We start from the raw sequence: 22,965 nt of genomic DNA on the forward strand, positions 1-22,965 counted from the left end.
ATGGAAAGCTGGGGTTAGAGAGCTATTCCAATGAGACATCCTCCTGCACACCAGCAAAGACACCTCAGCTACCACTAACTGAACCGTTGTAAGCCCGACGTTAGGCCATTCTTGCCCCCTCTTTCCCACAGAGAATGTCCTGAATCAAAGCTCACTGCAAAGAACGGTTTGACCATGAACTCCTCAGGTGTGTGTGACTGACACTGACAGCTGACAGGAATATCCAGGGACGACAGTTCACCGACCGTCTGATTGTAGAGGTGGAACCATCACAGAACCACGCTGACGTCTCTGAGCCTGTTTAGGATCTCAGATGTTTGATAGGTGAGGATTCTATACCTGTGGGTCTGACTGAAACACCTGAATTCAATAATGCACAGGTGTGGCCATCTTTTGTCCATTTAATAAATTAGCAGCTTTTCTCTACAGTTGGTCCTTCCAGCTGTTAATAAATCCCTGTTTTAGAATTCTACAGCTCAGTGGCTGTTTTGTAGAAATGTTTGAGGAGGTGAGATGAAAACTGAAGCTCTCTCCAATAAGCAGAGAAGCAGACAGTTAATCCTGTAAAAGCTCAGAGTTTCCAGGCACACAGAGCAGACTTTGTGTCGTAAAGCTCAACCTAAACACGGCCGCTCTCTCGGGTGTGTGTGGGAGTACGGGGAGCACAGAGGGTCATTTCCAGGCTGCTAACAGAGGCTCAGTGTCGGCGTGCTGTCGGTCGGTCTGACGTCTGTGGAAACACACTGACTGCTGTCAGACTGATGAAGACTCTGGAGCTGGACTCTACGCCGGGCCGCATGCACCGCCGGCCCGTCCGCTCCGTTAAAGGTGAAACGCAGTTCAGCCGGAGCTGATTCTCACCAGCTGAGAAATGTTCTGTGAAAACAACGGCTGTGTTTCCAACAAGGTCTGGAGTTTCCTCAATGATCGCGCTGGGACTTTCAGAGGGACTCGTGGGTATTTTCCTGTAAACTCTGCTGTGTCTGACTTTGCTGTGAATATTCCATAAGGATGTAAAAGCCAACAAACAAGCTGAATGTCAGAAAAAGTAACTCCATTCTTCACATAGCTTCTCAGAGCAGGCTCTCTCCTGGACATCACCTCTGAAAGTCCACCAGTGTGGGTGGTGGTGCTGGGGAAGCTCAGGGCTGAATGAAGCAAGGACAAAGCTTTTAAAGCAGCCCAGGATCCAGCTCCTACACTCAGCCCAGGATCCAGCTCCTACACTCAGCCCAGGACCCAGCTCCTACACTCAGCCCAGGACCCAGCTCCTAAACTCAGCCCAGGACCCAGCTCCTACACTCAGCCCGGGATCCAGCTCCTACACTCAGCCCAGGACCCAGCTCCTACACTCAGCCCAGGACCCAGCTCCTAAACTCAGCCCAGGACCCAGCTCCTACACTCAGCCCGGGATCCAGCTCCTACACTCAGCCCAGGACCCAGCTCCTACACTCAGCCCGGGATCCAGCTCCCACACTCAGCCCGGGATCCAGCTCCTACACTCAGCCCGGGATCCAGCTCCTACACTCAGCCCGGGATCCAGCTCCCACACTCAGCCCGGGATCCAGATCCCACACTCAGCCCAGGACCCAGCTCCTACACTCAGCCCAGGATCCAGCTCCTACACTCAGCCCAGGATCCAGCTCCTACACTCAGCCCAGGACCCAGCTCCTACACTCAGCCCAGGATCCAGATCCCACACTCAGCCCAGGACCCAGCTCCTACACTCAGCCCAGGACCCAGCTCCTACACTCAGCCCAGGACCCAGCTCCTACACTCAGCCCAGGACCCAGCTCCTACACTCAGCCCAGGACCCAGCTCCTACACTCAGCCCAGGACCCAGCTCCTACACTCAGCCCAGGACCCAGCTCCTACACTCAGCCCAGGACCCAGCTCCCACACTCAGCCCAGGACCCAGCTCCCACACTCAGCCCAGGACCCAGCTCCTACACTCAGCCCAGGACCCAGCTCCCAAACTAAGCCCAGGATCCAGCTCCTACACTCAGCCCAGGATCCAGCTCCTACACTCAGCCCGGGATCCAGCTCCTACACTCAGCCCGGGATCCAGCTCCTACACTCAGCCCGGGATCCAGCTCCTACACTCAGCCCGGGATCCAGCTCCTACACTCAGCCCGGGATCCAGCTCCTACACTCAGCCCGGGATCCAGCTCCTCACTGTCCTGATCTCTTAATAAAAGCACAAACAGCCTCACATATCCTAAGGAGAAGAAGGATGTGGGAAGGACCAAGCTTAGTCATGGCCAAGGCAGAGATGTGGGAACAAATCCACCTGTTAGGAGGTCTGAGGCTGGACCAGCTCATCTCTGTAACAGTCACATGATCTCAGAAGGACATTTAACCTCTGCTGCACAGACGGAGCCAAAACATGGCGGAACAGAGGAAAGGTTGAAAAGATCAGAGGGTGGGTAGTTTATGTTTTATGTAAATCGTCTTCAAGTATGTAGAGTCGATGAAGTTCAGATCATTTTAGAGCATCCAGGCCCTAAGACGTTTAAACCCCTCCTCTCCCATGTACCTCACAGATATGAGCTCACATCTGGAAAAATGTTTGGTTAGAAGATGTCAGACATCTTTACAGACACAGACGATGGTAAACTGACATGTGACTGACATCTTTAACGCTCTCTCTGCTAATAGAGCATCATGACTACCGTGTTTATAAAAGCCTCTACATCTAACCTGCTGCTGTTAAAGCCTGATTCATTCAGCTGTCTAGACCATCTGAGTCACACAATTATGATGTCATCAATGTCAGACAGGTGATCAGGTCATTCAGTTTGCATGATCAACACGTTTCTATGGAGATATCTGAAACAAGATGAAACATGAAGCCGACGTATGCAAAAACAACCTGGAGACTAAAATGTGAACACGAGAACCTCCTCTAACCTCTAACCTCCTCTAACCTCTAACCTCCTCTAACGTCTAACCTCTAACCTCCTCTAACCTCTAACCTCTAACCTCCTCTAACCTCTAACCTCCTCTAACCTCTAACCTCCTCTAACCTCTAACCTCTAACCTCCTCTAACCTCTAACCTCTAACCTCCTCTAACCTCTAACCTCCTCTAACCTCTAACCTCTAACCTCCTCTAACCTCTAACCTCCTCTAACCTCTAACCTCTAACCTCCTCTAACCTCTAACCTCCTCTAACCTCTAACCTCCTCTAACGTCTAACCTCCTCTAACCTCCTCTAACCTCTAACCTCCTCTAACCTCTAACCTCCTCTATCCTCTAACCTCTAACCTCCTCTAACCTCTAACCTCCTCTAACCTCCTCTAACCTCTTACCTCCTCTAACCTCCTCTAACCTCTAACCTCCTCTAACCTCCTCTAACCTCTAACCTCCTCTAACCTCCTCTAACCTCTAACCTCCTCTAACCTCCTCTAACCTCTCTCCTCCTCTAACCTCTAACCTCCTCTAACCTCTAACCTCCTCTAACCTCCTCTAACCTCTCTCCTCCTCTAACCTCTAACCTCCTCTAACCTCTAACCTCCTCTAACCTCCTCTAACCTCTCTCCTCCTCTAACCTCTAACCTCCTCTAACCTCTCTCCTCCTCTAACCTCTAACCTCCTCTAACCTCTAACCTCTAACCTCCTCTAACCTCTAACCTCCTCTAACCTCTAACCTCTAACCTCCTCTAACCTCCTCTAACCTCTAACCTCCTCTAACCTCCTCTAACCTCCTCTAACCTCTAACCTCCTCTAACCTCCTCTAACCTCCTCTAACCTCTAACCTCCTCCTCCTCTAACCTCTAACCTCCTCTCTCCTCCTCTAACCTCTAACCTCCTCTCTCCTCCTCTAACCTCTCTGCTCCTTTCTCCTCCTCTAACCTCTAACCTCCTCTCTCCTCCTCTAACCTCTAACCTCCTCTCTCCTCCTCTAACCTCTCTGTTCCTTTCTCCTCCTCTAACCTCTAACCTCCTCTCTCCTCCTCTAACCTCTCTGCTCCTTTCTCCTCCTCTAACCTCCTCTCTCCTCCTCTAACCTCTCTGTTCCTTTCTCCTCCTCTAACCTCCTCTCTCCTCCTCTAACCTCTAACCTCCTCTCTCCTCCTCTAACCTCTAACCTCCTCTCTCCTCCTCTAACCTCTCTGCTCCTCTCTCCTCCTCTAACCTCTCTACTCCTTTATCCTCTAACCTCATCTCTTTATCCAGTCATTAACACTTCCTCTTTACTCCTCCCTCCTTTCTCTGGGTTCCTCTCCTCCTCTCTAACTGTTCTTTCTCTCTTAGAGCCATGACACTGTCTTTTTCCTTCAGCATCTTCTTTATGGTGACCACATGAGAAACACTCAAACACCATCCATCATCTCTTCTTCAACCTTAAAAGTCTTCTTCTCTTCTTTGTCTCTATCATTAAAAACATCTGACTCCTCTTTCTCTCCTCATTGAAGTTTTGAACCACGGTAACCGCTGCAGTCATGGAGACGATGGCCCCGTCCTTGTCCTGTCCTCCTCTTCCTCCTCTCTGTGCAGCCTGACGGAGGAGGAGGTCAGCAACCATCCCTGATCTTTGATCTGTGGATTTTCTTTGTAAATGTCTATCTCAGAGTTCTTCACTGAACTTGGAGCCTGCATGAATCTGAAATAAACTAATATCTACCAAGGTTTACTCCACCAGACAGATGACTTTCTCTCAAGGCGAGTCTCTGGAGAATCAGTGACAACAGGAGAAACAAAAAACAAAGTCTTTGGAGACGACACTGGCAGGAGAGGAAGAACTTTACTGTCCATCCACCAATCACAGCAGCAGAGAGAGAGCTCAGTTGGTCAGGACCTGAGAGTGGGATGGAGAGCTGTTTCAGTGGCTGTGGATGAGGGGCTGGAAGAATGTGACTACAGAAACTGTACGAGGATCACTGACATCCTCTACATGGACGGGAAGACACAGAAGGTCAAAGGTGAAAGGTCAGGCTGTTCTCAGAGGCTGGATCAGAGATATTTAAGGAGGGTCAGCCACAGAAGGTCACTGCTGAAGGTCAGGCTGTTCTGGCTCACAAAGCCCACAGTCCTGTATTCAGATGAAAGTGCATTTTGAATTCATTAATAAATCCAGCTCCTAGAGTCTGGAGGAGGATCAGAGAGGTCCACAATCCTTCAGGTCTTGAAGTCCAGTGTTTCCAGTCTCCACAGTCAGTGATGGTTTGGGGTCTATGTCATCTGTTGGTCCACTGGTCTTTATCGAGTTCAGAGTCCAGGCTTAATTTTCTAATATTCTGATTTTCTGAGATTTACCTGTATCAACGTTTAAATAAAGAAAACACTGAAAATAATCCAGACAATAACTGAAACCTGGACCACAGCCCTCTGCTCTCTGATAATCTAAGTCATTATTTTATTGACGTTTTTGTTCCAGTCAGTCTAAAACGTTCAAATTTACCAGATTTATTTATTTATTAGTCTGTTTATTTCATTGTCTGGACTGTGAATAAAAAGTGACTGTTGTTAAACCAAGACTCTGCTCTCTCCATCATCAATGCTGAAGTTTCACCATCAACCCCTCTCTTTACTGATGTACAAGTCAGACAGACTATACTCATGTTTATATTGACAGTCAGCAGGTTAATAAAGAAGACTCTAGAAAATACCTCTGAAAGACGCCAACATAAGAAGCAGACCCTGCTGGAGCCTGCTAATGTAGGAGACCAGACTCCACTCATGCACTGGTGCTGCTTCAGAGTCAGGATGAATTAACGGTCAGAACGACCGTGTCCTCAGGGCAGAGAGCAGGAGATGTTCCAGGCAAACAGGGAACAGACGCTCACGTTCTACTGAAATCAACCGGAGACCAGCTGAACAGAGACCAGCTGAACAGAGACCAGCTGAACAGAGAACAGCTGAACAGAGAACAGCTGAACAGAGAACAGCTGAACAGAGAACAGCTGAACAGAGAACAGCTGAACAGAGACCAGCTGAACAGAGACCAGCTGAACAGAGAACAGCTGAACAGAGAACAGCTGAACAGAGACCAGCTGAACAGAGAACAGCTGAACAGAGAACAGCTGAACAGAGACCAGCTGAACAGAGACCAGCTGAACAGAGACCAGCTGAACAGAGAACAGCTGAACAGAGACTAGCTGAACAGAGACCAGCTGAACAGAGAACAGCTGAACAGAGAACAGCTGATCAGAGACCAGCTGATCATGAGTGGAAACACACCGAGGTGGAGGAACGCAAACACAAGAGGCTCTCAGAGAGAAGAATCAGCCCGTCTTTAGGAGACGCTGTAGCGTCTGACCCTCTGCTGGTGACCCCATAACAGTCTCCTTAAAGGAGCAATACACCCTAAAACCTGATACTACACAACTTCAACAAACATGCTGTAGAGACTGTTGTGAAGAAACATTTGAAAATAAAAATAGAAAAATGAGTCTGGATCATTGACTCTATTTTTAACGTCTGCATAAACACAGATGTAGACTGGCTGCAGAGCATCAGAATGACGAGAGCTTTTATTCCTCAGAATCTTCTGGTGTCTGCTGGTTCTCCTTAACCAGCCGGAGATTCCCCATCTGAAGTGGTCACAGCCACATAATGACAGAGCACACACGCACGCAGAAATACACACTTAGATTTACAGGATAGGATCAGTAATGCAGCAGATGTTTGTTTTTTTTACTCAAACATTTTGATGCATGTTTCTGTCATCCTGAGGAGACTGAGCTGAGCTGGGAATCAGAGGGAACGATCGGTAAAACAGCAGGAATAAATCTAAATCCTGTTGCAGCGGCGGAGCTGAGAGCGGTTTATAAGATTTAAACACTGAATCAACCCTGCAGATAGAGAGGAAGAGGGTCAAACTACCCATTCTGGTCAGATGCAGCACAGTGTCAGCATTTTACCCAGCACCAGTTAAACCATGACACCACTGCTGTAGATCAGACAAAGCTGAATGCTGAAGTAGATCTGTGTTCATTAAAAACGTGTGTATTTCAGTATTTTAGTGTTATCTAAATGGATGCTTATGAACAGACATGATGGTTAACCTGGCCACCTCTGGGGTCTCCTGGTCAGCCCTGAGCTTTAACCTTTCTATGACTCAGACCAGAGCCATTCTTCTGGAGTTGTGCTTGTAGTCACACTGTCTGCCCTCTAGAGGCATCTGACCACAGGCTGGTGGTTCTAGTCTAGTTTCTGTGAAGCTCTGCTGGAGGACTGAAGGGAAACGTGTTCAGAGATGTTAAACCCACAACAGAAATCTCTCTGTGTACGCAGGGCGGGTCTGAGAGAGTCCAGACTATTTTTGTGGATTGGTTCAGAGGGAGGGCAGAGAGGATGCTGGGTAAAAAAGCCTCAGGGTTACGTTTTCATTGTGGTTGAGTTTATGCATGCAGGAATGTCTGTCTGTGCACGTGTTTGGGCGTTTCTTCAATCCGCCGTCTTTCTTTGCTTGCTTTCAGTCTGATTATGGGATGGTGAGGGCAGGTGTAACCATGGCAACCACAGGGTGTGCTAGCAGTGATAGGTGTGGCCCAGGTAAGTGTGTGGTTGGGTGTTAAGGTTGCTGCAGAACAGTAGATCTCCTGACAGTCTTGATTTAGAAAAGACGTACATTTTATTCCCAACACATCTTCTGCTTCAGTAAACAACTGAATGTCTGCATCTGAGTCTGCATCTGTATCTGTGTCTGCAACTGTGTCTGCAACCGTGTCTGCAACTGTGTCTACATCTGTGTCTGCATCTGCGTCTGAGTCTGTGTCTGCATCCGTGTCTGCAACTGTGTCTGAGTCTGTGTCTGCGTCTGTGTCTGCGTCTGTGTCTGCAACTGTGTCTGAGTCTGTGTCTGCATCTGTGTCTGAGTCTGTGTCTACGTCTGTAACTGTGTCTGAGTTTGTGTCTGCGTCTGTGTCTACATCTGTGTCTGCATCTGTGTCTGTCTCTGCATCTGTGTCTGCAACTGTGTCTGAGTCTGTGTCTGCATCTGTGTCTGCGTCTGTGTCTGCATCTGCGTCTGAGTCTGTGTCTGCATCTGTGTCTGCAACTGTGTCTGAGTCTGTGTCTGCGTCTGTGTCTGCATCTGTGTCTGTGTCTGCAACTGTGTCTGAGTTTGTGTCTGCGTCTGTGTCTGCAACTGTGTCTGAGTCTGTGTCTGTACCTGCATCTGTGTCTGCAACTGTGTCTGAGTCTGTGTCTACGTCTGTAACTGTTGCTGAGTCTGTGTCTGCGTCTGTGTCTACGTCTGTAACTGTTGCTGAGTCTGTGTCTGCGTCTGTGTCTGCATCTGTGTCTGCATCTGTGTCTGCGTCTGCATCTGTGTCTGAGTCTGTGTCTGAGTCTGTGTCTGCAACTGTGTCTGAGTCTGTGTCTGCAACTGTGTCTACGTTTGTGTCTGCATCTGTATCTGTCTGTGTCTGCATCCGTGTCTGAGTTTGTGTCTGAGTCTGTGTCTGCATGTGTCTGAGTCTGTGTCTGCATCTGTGTCTGCAACTGTGTCTACATCTGTGTCTGCTTCTGTGTCTGCGTCTGCATCTGTGTTTGCAACTGTGTCTGCTTCTGTGTCTGCGTCTGTGTCTGCATCTGTGTCTGCAACTGTGTCTGAGTCTGTGTCTGCATCTGTGTCTGCATCTGTGTCTGCAACTGTGTCTGCATCTGTGTCTGCATCTGTGTCTGCATCTGTGTCTGCAACTGTGTCTGCATCTGTGTCTGCATCTGTGTCTGCATCTATATCTGCATCTGTGTCTGCAACTGTATCTGCAACTGTGTCTGCATCTGTCTACATCCGTGGGTGAGTCCGTGTCTGCAACTGTGTCTGCGTCTGCATCTGTATCTGTGTCTGAGTCTGTGTCTGCGTCTGTAACTGCATCTGTGTCTGTAGCTGCATCTGTGTCTGTGTCTGAGTGTGTCTGCAACTGTGTCTGAGTTTGTGTCTGTGTCTGCAACTGTGTCTGAGTTTGTGTCTGTGTCTGCATCTGTGTCTGCAACTGTGTCTGAGTCTGTGTCTGCGTCTGTAACTGTGTCTGCGTTTGTGTCTGCATCTGTATCTGTGTCTGTGTCTGCATACGTGTCTGAGTTTGTGTCTGTGTCTGTGTCTGCATGTGTCTGAGTCTGTGTCTGTGTCTGCATCTGTGTCTGCATCTGTGTCTGAAACTGTGTCTGCAACTGTGTCTACATCTGTGTCTGCTTCTGTGTCTGCGTCTGTGTCTGTATCTGTGTCTGCAACTGTGTCTGCAACTGTGACTGAGTCTGTGTCTGCATCTGTGTCTGAGTCTGCATCTGTGTCTGCAACTGTGTCTGCAACTGTGTCTGCAACTGTGTCTGAGTCTGTGCCTCTGTGTCTGTGTCTGCATCTGTGTCTGAGTTTGTGTCTGAGTCTGTGTCTGTATCTGTCTGCGTCTGTGTCTGAGTCTGTGTCTGAGTCTGCATCTGTATCTGTGTCTGCATCTGTGTCTGTGTCTGCATCCGTGTCTGTGTCTGCATCCGTGTCTGAGTCTGCATCTGTGTCTGCAACTGTGTCTGAGTTTGTGTCTACAACTGTGTCTGCATCTGTGTCTGAGTTTGTGTCTGGATCTGCATCTGTGTCTGCATCCTTGTCTGTGTCTGAGTCAGTCTGCATCTGTATCTGAGTTTGTATCTGTGTCTGTGTATGCAACTGTATCTGCAACTGTGTCTGCATCTGTCTACATCTGTGTCTGAGTCTGTGTCTGCAACTGTGTCTGCGTCTGCATCTGTATCTGTGTCTACATCTGTGTCTGCATCTGTCTCTGCAACTGTGTCTGCATCTGTGTCTGAGTCTGTGCCTGCTTCTCTGTCTGCATCTGTATCTGTGTTTACATCTGTGTCTGCATTTGTGTCTGCAACTGTGTCTGAGTCTGTGTCTGCATCTGTGTCTGAAACTGTGTCTGAGTCTGTGTCTGCAACTGTGTCTGAGTCTGCATCTGTGTCCGCAACTGTGTCTGTGTCTGAGTTTGTGTCTGCATCTGCGTCTGCATCTGTGTCTGTGTCTGCATCTGTGTCTGCAACTGTGTCTGCATCTGTGTCTGCATCTGTGTCTGCATCTGTGTCTGCAACTGTGTCTGCATCTGTGTCTGCATCTGTGTCTGCATCTATATCTGCATCTGTGTCTGCAACTGTATCTGCAACTGTGTCTGCATCTGTCTACATCCGTGGGTGAGTCCGTGTCTGCAACTGTGTCTGCGTCTGCATCTGTATCTGTGTCTGAGTCTGTGTCTGCGTCTGTAACTGCATCTGTGTCTGTAGCTGCATCTGTGTCTGTGTCTGAGTGTGTCTGCAACTGTGTCTGAGTTTGTGTCTGTGTCTGCAACTGTGTCTGAGTTTGTGTCTGTGTCTGCATCTGTGTCTGCAACTGTGTCTGAGTCTGTGTCTGCGTCTGTAACTGTGTCTGCGTTTGTGTCTGCATCTGTATCTGTGTCTGTGTCTGCATACGTGTCTGAGTTTGTGTCTGTGTCTGTGTCTGCATGTGTCTGAGTCTGTGTCTGTGTCTGCATCTGTGTCTGCATCTGTGTCTGAAACTGTGTCTGCAACTGTGTCTACATCTGTGTCTGCTTCTGTGTCTGCGTCTGTGTCTGTATCTGTGTCTGCAACTGTGTCTGCAACTGTGACTGAGTCTGTGTCTGCATCTGTGTCTGAGTCTGCATCTGTGTCTGCAACTGTGTCTGCAACTGTGTCTGCAACTGTGTCTGAGTCTGTGCCTCTGTGTCTGTGTCTGCATCTGTGTCTGAGTTTGTGTCTGAGTCTGTGTCTGTATCTGTCTGCGTCTGTGTCTGAGTCTGTGTCTGAGTCTGCATCTGTATCTGTGTCTGCATCTGTGTCTGTGTCTGCATCCGTGTCTGTGTCTGCATCCGTGTCTGAGTCTGCATCTGTGTCTGCAACTGTGTCTGAGTTTGTGTCTACAACTGTGTCTGCATCTGTGTCTGAGTTTGTGTCTGGATCTGCATCTGTGTCTGCATCCTTGTCTGTGTCTGAGTCAGTCTGCATCTGTATCTGAGTTTGTATCTGTGTCTGTGTATGCAACTGTATCTGCAACTGTGTCTGCATCTGTCTACATCTGTGTCTGAGTCTGTGTCTGCAACTGTGTCTGCGTCTGCATCTGTATCTGTGTCTACATCTGTGTCTGCATCTGTCTCTGCAACTGTGTCTGCATCTGTGTCTGAGTCTGTGCCTGCTTCTCTGTCTGCATCTGTATCTGTGTTTACATCTGTGTCTGCATTTGTGTCTGCAACTGTGTCTGAGTCTGTGTCTGCATCTGTGTCTGAAACTGTGTCTGAGTCTGTGTCTGCAACTGTGTCTGAGTCTGCATCTGTGTCCGCAACTGTGTCTGTGTCTGAGTTTGTGTCTGCATCTGTGTCTGCATCTGTGTCTGTGTCTGCATCTGTGTCTGCAACTGTGTCTGAGTCTGCATCTGTGTCTATAACTGTGTCTGAGTCTGCATCTGTGTCTGCATCTGTGTCTGCAACTGTGACTGAGTCTGTGTCTGCATCTGTGTCTGTGTCTGCATCTGTGTCTACAACTGTGTCTGCGTCTGTGTCTGAGTCTGCATCTGTGTCTGCATCTGTGTCTGCAACTGTGTCTGAGTCTGTGTCTGCAACTGTGTCTGCATCTGTGTCTACATGTGTCTACATCTGTGTCTGCATCTGTGTCTGCAACTGTGTCTGCAACTGTGTCTGTAGCTGTGTCTGAGTCTGTGTCTGAGTTTGTGTCTGAGTCTGTGTCTGCATCTGTGTCTGCATCTGTGTCTGAGTCTGTGTCCGCGTCTGTGTCTGCTTCTGTGTCTACATGTGTCTGCAACTGTGTCTGCGTCTGTGTCTGCATCTGTGTCTGAGTCTGTGTCTGCGTCTGTGTCTGCGTCTGTGTCTGCATCTGTGTCTACATGTGTCTGCATCTGTGTCTGAGTCTGTGTCTGCGTCTGTGTCTGAGTTTTTGTCTGCATCTGCATCTGTGTCTGCATCTGTCTGCATCTGTGTCTGAGTCTGTGTCTGTGTCTGAGTTTGTGTCTGCATCTACATGAAGCTTCAACACAGATTTACACACATGGACAAAGCTGTTGGTACCCCTCTGGTAATGAAAGAAAAACCCACAATGGTCACAGAAATAACTTGAATCTGACAAAAGTGATAATAAATAAAAATTCAATGAAAATTAACCAATGAAAATCAGAAATTGCTTTTGAACTCAACAGAATTATTTTAAAAAACAAAGTCATGAAACAGGCCTGGACAAAAATGATGGTACCCCTAGAAAAGATCGAAAATGATGTTACCACAGGGACATGTTGAACCAAGGTGTGTCCTCTAATTAGCATCACGGGTGTCTACTAACTTGCAATCAGTCAGTCGGCCTATTTAAAGGGTGACAAGTAGTCACTGTGCTGTTTGGTGACATGGTGTGTACCACACTAAACATGGACCAGAGGAAGTGAAGGAGAGAGCTGTCTCAAGAGATTAGAAAGAAAATGATAGACAAGCATGTTAAAGGTAAAGGCTATAAGACCATCTCCAAGCAGCTTGATGTCCCTGTGACTACAGTTGACCATATTATTCAGAAATGTAAGATCCACAGGACTGTAGCCAACCTCCCTGGACGTGGCCGCAGGAGGAAAACTGATGACAAATGGAAGAGACGGATAATAGGAATGGTAACAAAAGAGCCCAGAACAACCTCCAAAGACATTAAAGGTCAACTCCAAGGTCAAGGTACATCAGTGTCAGATCGCACCATCCGTCATTGTTTGAGCCAAAGTAGACTTCATGGGAGACGACCAAGGAGGACACCACTGTTGAAAACAAATCATAAAAAGGCGAGACTGGAATTTGCCAAACTGCACGTTGACAAGCCACAAAGCTTCTGGGAGAATGTCCTATGGACAGACCAGACAAAACTGGAACTTTTCGGCAAGGTACATCAGCTCTATGTTCACAGACGCAAAAATGAAGCATACCAAGAAAAGAACACTGTCCCTGCTGTGAAACATGGAGGAGGCTCTGTTATGTTCTGGGGCTGCTTTGCTGCATCTGGCACAGGGTGTCTTGAATCTGTGCAGGGTACAATGAAATCTCAAGACTATCAAGGTATTCTAGAGAGAAATGTGCTGCCCAGTGTCAGAAAGCTTGGTCTCAGTCGCAGGTCATGGGTCTTGCAATAGGATAATGACCCAAAACACACAGCTAAAAACACCCAAGAATGGCTAAGAGCAAAACACTGGACTATTCTGAAGTGGCCTTCTATGAGCCCTGATCTAAATCCTACTGAACATCTGTGGAAGGAGCTGAGGCATGACGTCTAGAGAAGGTATCCTTTAAACCTGAGACAACTGGAGCAGTTTGCTCATGAGGAGTGGGCCAAAATACCTGCTGAGAGGAGCAGAAGTCTCACTGAAAGTTACAGAAATCGTTTGATTGCAGTGATTGCCTCAAAAGGTTGTGCAACAAAATATTAAGTTAAGGGTACCATCATTTTTGTCCAGGCCTGTTTTATCAGTTTGTTTTTAAATATAATTCTGTTGAACCACAGTTCAAAAGCAATTTCTGATTTTCATTGGTTAATTTTCATTGAATTTTTATTTATTATCACTTTTGTCAGATTCAAGTTATTTCTGTGACCATTGAGGGTTTTTCTTTCTTTAATTAACAGAGGGGTACCAACAATTTTATCCATGTGCGTATGTCATCTAGTTGGTAATCCTTGATGCCTTTCATGGATGAATCTCACCACATACTGATATCTAAAGGCTCAGACTTCATACAAAGGTGGTCTGGGATGTCTGAATCCAGACTGGAGTCAGGGACACTGTACTCCTGTTAGTCCAGCCTCGTTCAGACTGATGGGAAGTCTGCCTCTTTTTCATTTAAATATCTATAAGACAGAAACAAAGATAGAAAAAAGGAAACCAGCTCTAAGAGCTGGCTCAACCACATCACAATCTCTGGTGATGCTTTGACCTGACTTACCATTTCTACCTAAGCAGTCTCCCAACAGACTGATGTGCTAAATAGTAGATCATCCTTTAACCCACACGTCATTACTGTTTTTAAATCATCGGGGGGATTGGACTAGGGAAGTTCTAGTAAACTGATGCTACCATTGTCTGAAATACTGGTGCAAAATGGCGAGATCATGCAGATGCATGGACCTTGCATCCTGGTTTAAAGGGAGAAGCATGCCAGAATTTCATCTGGGCTTTACCATGAATACATTCAAGCAGACAACAGCAGAAAAGTGATCAAAGACTGGATTAAACTGTGTGTAAAAGCTCAGACTCAGCTAGCTACCGGTCTAGCTGCTTCCTGTAAAACAGGAAGTGACTCCTTCTGCTGTTTATTATGCTCACCAAGAATTCAACCAATCCTCAACCAGAGCTGGAATATAACAAGGCTACGCTCTGGTAGGATGTTAAAGGATAGTCATCAGTGATTTTACCTCTACAGCTCCTGAGTGGTCCTAAAAACCAGAAATAATCAGAAATAAGAGAAACCTACTAAAACCCCTGAACAACGCTGACATCTGTCACTTCTTAGGTCAGAGGTTATTGAGGTTAATCACTGCTTCTGGAACCTAACCCAGCACAGATCTGAAAACCCTGATCTCAGCAGGATCAGACTTTTTGGTTCACTCTGAAGAATTTTCTCACTACAGAAGATGATTTCAATGTTCAGCAGGAGTGTCCTTAAGAAGAAAACAACCTCCTCTACCTGCTCTTTAAAAACAATGACATTAGCCCTTTAATTCTGATTCTAATGCATGATGAGAAACCCTGTAGATGATTCAACCAGCGGCTCTGGCTTTGTTTTACTGCTGATTGGAACCTGCATCTTACCTTTCTTCACCTTCTTCTGCAGTTTGATGGTGTCGGAGGATTTCTTCTTGATGTCTGCTCTGGCCTTTTTATACTCTGAACAACAAAAAACAGCCATCAGTGAGGGGCAGCGCCTGCTTACATTAGCATTAGACTCTATTAGCATGTTAGCCTACCTTTAGCGTGATCTTTGTCCAGCTGACTCGCCCCTTTTTTCCACTCCTCCATCTTTAACTCCAGCGGTGTGATGAGACTTTCTGACAGAGCTCTGTGAGATTAAGACATTTTTTTTAATTATTCCACTTTTGCAGTTAAATTTAAACTAAGCACTACACTACTGAAGTAATCAGATTACTTTTTGATGAAATGAGGGCATAATATTTAAGATCTAACTGACTGGTAGAACAGCTGAGTAGACACACACAGACAGACGTACAGTCAGTCAGCTGTCATCTTTACTACTGACATGTGGAACAGGTGTGTCAGAGTTCCAGGTAACCTAGAGTACTCCAGCTGTCAGAATATAAGGCAGTAACTTTCTTTATGATGCTCCCTAACGCTGAAACCTGAGCGCTGACTCTTCTGTCTGCTACAGTGGAATCATAAAAACTATAAATAAAAACTGTCACACTCTAAAAGCTTTGTCATTCATGACTAAGCGTTAGCAGCATTAACCCTGAGAGCTGTGCTGGCTCTGAGTCCTTTAATGATGGAGACATCTGCAGCAGTGACAACAACAAAGGGTTAAATCAGGACGACTGCTGCTCTGTCGTGTGTTTGAGCTTTTCGTCAGTTAGGAGTAATTAGCCCGTCTGGTTCCCACACTGTCAGGCCCCATCACACATCATTCACACCTTCACCTGCAGAGGAAACAACAAACAGGCTGCTCTGTGGGACTGATTCTGTGTCGGTCTTACGTGGTGAAGAGTTTGAGTTTGGACTCGATGCTGCGATGTCTCATACACATCCTGGTCAGCGCTGAGCCGATCTCTTTGGTGGCTCCTGGAACAAAACAAAACAAAAACTATCAGAGGAGTTCCTGTCTGATGAGAGGCTAGCAAAAGGTCACAACAGATTTGTTTTCAAAATAAAACACAGCAGATTAAAGCTCATTATGGTTTATTTTACACCAAGAATGACAAAGAAGGGATCAGCATCAGTCCTGGTGTCTTTATGAAGGAATGCAGCAGTGAAATCACTAAAAGAGCTGACACAGCAGGAGCAGTTTCTCTAATCAGCCTGTAAACAGAGAGAAACTGCAGGTTACCAGCAGGGCGTTGAGCTTTAATCACCTCAGATTATGAGATTAAAGAAAATCAATCAGATTAAGATCTAATGACGACTGAGTGGCGAAATGTGGGCTAAAGCCACGGGTGAGGGTTTCTCCTTTTATGGATTTATTATGTTAGATAGACCCCGCCTCCTTCCTGTCATCTTCCTTCTATCTCTCCTCACACTACTCGTCACGGATACACCAGCATGACACGTCACAGTTACACCAGGGTGACACGTCACAGATACACCAGCGTGACACGTCACAGATACACCAGCGTGACACGTCACAGTTACACCAGGGTGACACGTCACAGATACACCAGCGTGACACGTCACAGATACACCAGCGTGACACGTCACAGTTACACCAGGGTGACACGTCACAGTTACACCAGCGTGAAACGTCACAGTTACACCAGCATGACACGTCACAGATACACCAGCGTGACACGTCACAGTTACACCAGCGTGACACGTCACAGATACACCAGCGTGACACGTCACAGTTACACCAGCGTGACATGTCACAGATACACCAGCGTGACACGTCACAGTTACACCAGCGTGACACGTCACAGATACACCAGCGTGACACGTCACAGTTACACCAGCGTGACACGTCACAGATACACCAGCGTGACACGTCACAGTTACACCAGCGTGACATGTCACAGATACACCAGCGTGACACGTCACAGTTACACCAGCGTGACACGTCACAGATACACCAGCGTGACACGTCACAGATAGGAAGACCCTGAATCAAACAAGGATGATCTTAAGTGAGTTTTTCCTGATATTATTCAGTCCTTTTCTGCTTTCATATCCAGTCTGTTAGCAGAGATTTCATTTTTATTCCTTTTATTGATAGAATTGTACATTAGCCAAAACCAAACCAGTCATAATGTCCGTTTTTTAATATTCAGCCCTATTTGTATCTATACGTACAATAAACACCATTGCTGTTAAGCTGCCAATTGTATTTGTTAACACTGGGTTTTACAATAATAATACACATTAAGTACTAAATATTTTGGCCAACAGAGAAATATGTGCTGTAAAGTTATAGGTAGATATTTATATTTATGTATAGATAATTCTAGCTGTAGTAAACATGATGTACTTTATAAAAACCTGATTAAGAATAATCACTAATATGTCAGTGAATGGGAATTAAGACTAACTTCAGACATGTGGGTGAGTGAGATTCAGTTTAGAGACTGCTGGAGAAAATGTTTCAGAGAAACACAACAGCATGATAAAGAAATCAGTGTAACTGACAGAATTTCTATATGAAGCTACTGGAGACAAGCTTTTATTCTGTTTGGTGCCACATTCAGAGAGAATCATCAATGTTGACACGAGCAGAGAAGAGCTGAATCATCCACAAACACACACCAACAAACACATGAACACACAAACACACACACACAAACACATGAACACACACAAACACACACCACCAAACACATGAACACACAAACACACACACACAAACACACACCACCAAACACATGAACACACAAACACACACACACAAACACATGAACACACACAAACACACACCAACGAACACATGAACACACAAACACACACACACCAACACATGAACACACACAAACACACACCACCAAACACATGAACACACAAACACACACACACAAACACATGAACACACACAAACACACACCAACGAACACATGAACACACAAACACACACACACAAACACATGAACACACACAAACACACACCACCAAACACATGAACACACAAACACACACCAATGAACACACAAACACACGCAGAGCCAAGCCCATCACAACGGCTCCTTTGTTGGACTCTGTCAGTGTGGACACAACACTTCCTGTTAAACTGCCGTCTCTGTCCCACACTCACACTCCTCCATCTAGAAATGCTGCTGACACATTTCACTGGATCAAAGATCTCTTTAATTCTCAGAAAAACTCCATGTACTACAGAAAACTCAGACATTTAAGTAAAACAGGCCTGTACCTTTAAAAACAAGAAACTCATTTATTCTTTCTGCTGGATGTTTTCACTTCTGAGAGGTCAATTCATCCTTTAAGAGACTTTTTTTATTTTACAGGGTAAATGTTGAGTTATATTTATCTTTCCTTAAACAGACTCATATTTACTGTTACAGGGTAAATGTTATGTCACTTATACAGTCTTATATTGCCCTACATGTCTTAAAAATGAACATGATAAACATGTGGTCAGTTTAAATCAGGAATCTCTGGGCAGACTCCAGCGTTAGTGTTTTTCTTTCTATCTCTGAAAGCTGATGGGTTGTCCAGATTCAGCCGTCATTAGCCTGCAGCTTAAGGAGCAGTTTAGCAGCAGTGACTGCATGCCTGTCATCAACAGTGGCCAGTGTAGAGGCGAATGTGGATGCATTTATAGCAGCAGGCTGAACAGAAGAAAGAGCAAACAACCACACTGAGAGCTTATGTTTTTGCTCTTCTCCTACCAGGTTTAGCAAGAGTCCGACTCAACAGCTGGCTTCACTGATTGTGAATAAGGTCAAAGTGATGCCGCAGCTAGCGTAGCAGAGTGATGTGTAACAGATAACAGCTCAGTCTGAGTGCTGACATCAGCATGTTTCTCTCTGACACTAGAGAGCAGCCAGGTTACAGGACAGACATCAGTGTGATTAATGTGAAAACTGTGTTCTCCTCTCTCCAGCCTCAGAGTGGACGGCTCTGCAGAGCTTCTCTGTTGGTCCATCTGAGCTATGAGCTGCAGAGGATGGACTCAGTCCATGTCTAGCCCAGCGCTGCAGCCATTTACATATTAACAGCTGAAACAGCTGCTGGGAGTTTAAGTCCATGATCATTCACAGCAGCAGGCTGAGGCATTAAACAAGGATGTCACTATTTTATACTACTGTTACTGTGAGGACAAAGAAAGAAGGACTGCTGTAAATAATGGGCCATACTGCCCAGCCCTGCTCTCACACAGTGACCATCATCAGACTCAATCACTCTGACCTCAGTGTGAAGAAGGCCAGATGAACCACCCTCCTCCTCCTCCTGTCAGTGATCCCAGAGACTCTCATCCATGAGTGATGGAGCAGACTTTCAGAGAACACTGGGAGCTGTGGGACTTCTCACTGACTCATTTCTGATTATTTGAATATTGAGATCGGAGAGGAAGCAGGAGGGCTGTAGTGCTGACTCACAGCTCGCCATAATAACTGTCACTAACTATATCACTGAGAGATCCAGACTGTGTACCAGGAAGTGATGTCAGAGAGAGACACCCACGTTGAAGACCCGTGTAAAGCACTAACTCACTCCTCCTGTTTTTATGTACATTTTCTCCTTAATCCCCATTAAAACTCCTCTCTCATCCCCAATTCCTCTTTCTCCAACACTCCTCCATCGCCACCACTCCTCCATCTCTCCACCACTCCTCTATCTCTATCACTCCTCCATCTCTCCATCTCTCCTCTATCTCTTATCACTCCTCCATCTCCATCACTCCTCTATCTCTCATCACTCCTCCATCTCCATCACTCCTCCATTGCCACCACTCCTGCATCTCCATCATGCCTCTATCTTCATCACTCCTCCATCTCTCCTCACTCCTCTATCTCTCCACCACTCCTCTATCTCTTATCACTCCTCCATCTCTCCTCACTCCTCTATCTCTCCACCACTCCTCTATCTCTCATCACTCCTCCATCTCCATCACTCCTCCATCTCATCACTCCTCCATCTCCATCACTCCTCCATTGCCACCACTCCTGCATCTCCATCATGCCTCTATCTTCATCACTCCTCCATCTCTCCTCACTCCTCTATCTCTCCACCACTCCTCTATCTCTCATCACTCCTCCATCTCTCCTCACTCCTCTATCTCTCCACCACTCCTCCATCTCCATCACTCCTCCATCTCCATCACTCCTCCATCTCATCACTCCTCCATCTCCATCACTCCTCCATTGCCACCACTCCTGCATCTCCATCATGCCTCTATCTTCATCACTCCTCCATCTCTCCTCACTCCTCTATCTCTTATCACTCCTCCATCTCTCCTCACTCCTCTATCTCTCCACCACTCCTCCATCTCTTATCACTCCTCCATCTCCATCACTCCTCCATCTCCACCACTCCTCCATCTCCATCATGCCTCTATCTTCATCACTCCTCTATCTCCACCACTCCTCCACCTCTCCTCACTCCTCCATCTCTCCATCACTCTCCTATCTCCATCACTCCTGACTCCTCTATCTCTCCTCCTCTCTCTAAACCAAACATGGATTATCGTCGGCCGGAGCAGAGACGTGGCGGGGCGGGCTCAGGAATGAGGCGTGGGTTTCAACGTTGAAGGTGTGGCAAGGTGTGTTTGGTTTATTTGCCTTCTCCTCCCTGTTGGTGAGCTCAGAGAACATTAAAGTGAGAACCACAGCTGAGACAGTGGAACGATGTTCATGCAGCTAAAGACGGCGTTTACAGTGAGGGGTGAAATGTTGCGTTGGAGATCTGTGTGGTTTAATAGCATTAAGATGAATGAAGGTCTGCCTGACTACAGATCTAACAGCTGATCAAGCCTCTCTGCTCTTACTGAAAACTGCATGTGTAGAATAAATGATTAGATTATAAATTCTCTTTGTCAAGTCATCACAGAAATAGAAGCCTGATGACAATAGCAGGCTTTAAAACAAGACTGAACTGAAACCACTGAAGATATTCATGCATTTTATCTCCTGAGGAAAGCTTCAGCATGGGTCAGCAGTTAGTGAAATGTATGCTTTTAAAATCACGTGTGACCTTCACCAGGGTCATTCATGAATAATAACGAATACAGTTGTTCTCTAAACTACAGCTGTATCTGAGGGCGTTTCCATCCTCCAGGCACCATGTCAGATAAAATACCTACTTCAAAAACTACTGGTGCAGGAAGGAGAGGAGATGGAAGTGAGAAACTCTTCCAGTCATTTTTAATTTCCCTCCAAAACACAACAGCAGAGACAGAGAAGAAGTGTTCCCCTGCTCAGAAACACAGATTTTTCCACTTCTCTCCTCTCACAGCCCATAATGTGGCCTTTCAGAGCAGTCTGAAGTGTGACTGTGTCTGTGAATGTTAACGCCTGCTGATTCCTGAGCTCTCACACTGCTGAACTAAAACTTCTTTTGTAGCTGTGAACGTCTGCAGACAAACTTCTAACACGATCAGACAAACAACTTCTCATGATCTTAGAACAGGATCCATCTACAACCATGTGGAGTGAAACGGGGGGGTAGGGAAGCACAGACATCCTTGTTTAACATGAGAACTCTCAGTGACTACCACACAGACAGGAAGCTAACACTCACTCATGTTCACAGTTCACCTGTGTGATGAAGGCCCAGGTATGATGAGCAGCTTCAGCAGGAGCCTTTCTCTACCAGGTCTGATGATTCTCCCTGCAGCACGTCTACTGTGTCACCAACTGTTCCTCTGCAGGACCAATGAGAGCTCAGGGAGCTCCACATGCTAAAGTCACACGTGTAACCACACGAGTGGAGCTACAGTACAAAAACATCAGATGGACGCCCTGACATCATTGCTGCCTCTACCAGTGGTCACAGAGCAGAGCTGTATGTCATGTGTCGTATTTCTGCAGTGTTTTATTTTCATGTAGCACTTCTTCCAAACCTCACAGTTCTTGTCTGTCTTATTGGTGCCTGCTTGCAGCCCTAATGTCCTGCTGCTGCCATGTTTGTTGTTCTAACTTTGTCCTGCTCTACGACCGTCAGCTCTGCCGACATCACTGAACAAATTATTTTATTCTTCAGTTCATAAAAACTGATGCCTGGTGGACGCTCTAGGAGGAAGCATAGACTAAGGGTTTTAGTTTAGTTTTGGTTGGCTACACTGACCCTCCTCTAAAGGACAGAGACATTATTTTAGCACCTTCTTGAACACACTAGTGATGAATACCACCAAAGATTAGAATATAGGGTTAAACCTATTCACAGAGGCAGAGACTAACAGCAGGTCCAGTGTGCGTCTGTGGGAAATGCTCCTGTGTAAATGTTTCGATTTAAAGCTTTAGTACCACAACTTTGAAAGTCAATCATGGATTCTGAATTTAGGCCTAACCTAAGAACCTAACACGGTCAACATTTAAACATTAACTGTCAACTTCATTTTCTCCATTAGTAAAATATGAAAAGTATAAATAACACTGCTAATAAATCATTCTGGCATGCAAAAAAATAAAAATGAGAAGTTTAAGGTTCGGAGTCTGAGATAAAACGTCAAACTTATTAGTTCAAAACATCAAAGCATGAAATTTAAAGTAAAAATAATGTTTTTAAAAGGCAAAAAAATGAGACAGAAAGTCAAAATCACAAGTTTAAAAGGTAAAAATATGACCTAGAACTTTTGAATTGTGAATCTTGAAGGTCAAAACATGAAAAAGTCAAAATCATAAGTTTAAGTCTGAACTGTGCGATGCAAAATTGAAAATATGAAATGACAACATTAATTTATTTTCCCATCTTTCTGACTTTTTATCTAACCTTTTTTACTTTTTACTTTTTCAGATTTTTGTAATTTAACAAGGATATTTTAAATCATCAAGGTTAAGTTTACATGTTTATACTGGAGGAACTCTGCAGACCTCAGACTGGTGGGCCACTTAGAACAGAAAGAACTCTGATCTTGCGGGCTGAATACAACTGTACCACGGGCTGAATTTGGCCCCCAGGCCATGAGTTTGACACCTGTATTGTAGAGGAATTACCAGGATAGACTGAAACAGAGGAACTAGCACAGACACATTAGAAACTACTGCAGCTAGCATACAGGTCAGATTAACACGCTCATCACTGTAACAGTTCACTTCTTCACAGTCCTGGGTGTTGTCCAGCCCTGCCCTTCTTTTTCCAACATCATCACATTGAT

The 22,965-nt window shown here is 46.0% G+C and overlaps 1 protein-coding gene across 5 annotated transcripts in view; it reads right to left on the bottom strand.

The window, feature by feature from the left end:
- mtss1 (MTSS I-BAR domain containing 1) overlaps positions 1-22,965 on the bottom strand; it is a 94,788-nt gene that overhangs the window by 16,940 nt on the left and 54,883 nt on the right. For all 5 annotated transcript variants that reach the window (XM_041816014.1, XM_041816031.1, XM_041816023.1 and 2 more), the window contains 3 exons: positions 15,689-15,773; positions 14,948-15,039; positions 14,793-14,867 (listed from right to left, as the gene is read on the bottom strand). In XM_041816014.1, coding sequence (XP_041671948.1) covers positions 14,793-14,867; positions 14,948-15,039; positions 15,689-15,773 — 252 coding nt within the window. The remainder of the gene's footprint in view (positions 1-14,792; positions 14,868-14,947; positions 15,040-15,688; positions 15,774-22,965) is intronic.

The sequence above is a fragment of the Cheilinus undulatus genome, linkage group 3 (assembly GCF_018320785.1).
Source record: "Cheilinus undulatus linkage group 3, ASM1832078v1, whole genome shotgun sequence".
In the NCBI taxonomy this organism is placed as follows: domain Eukaryota; kingdom Metazoa; phylum Chordata; class Actinopteri; order Labriformes; family Labridae; genus Cheilinus; species Cheilinus undulatus.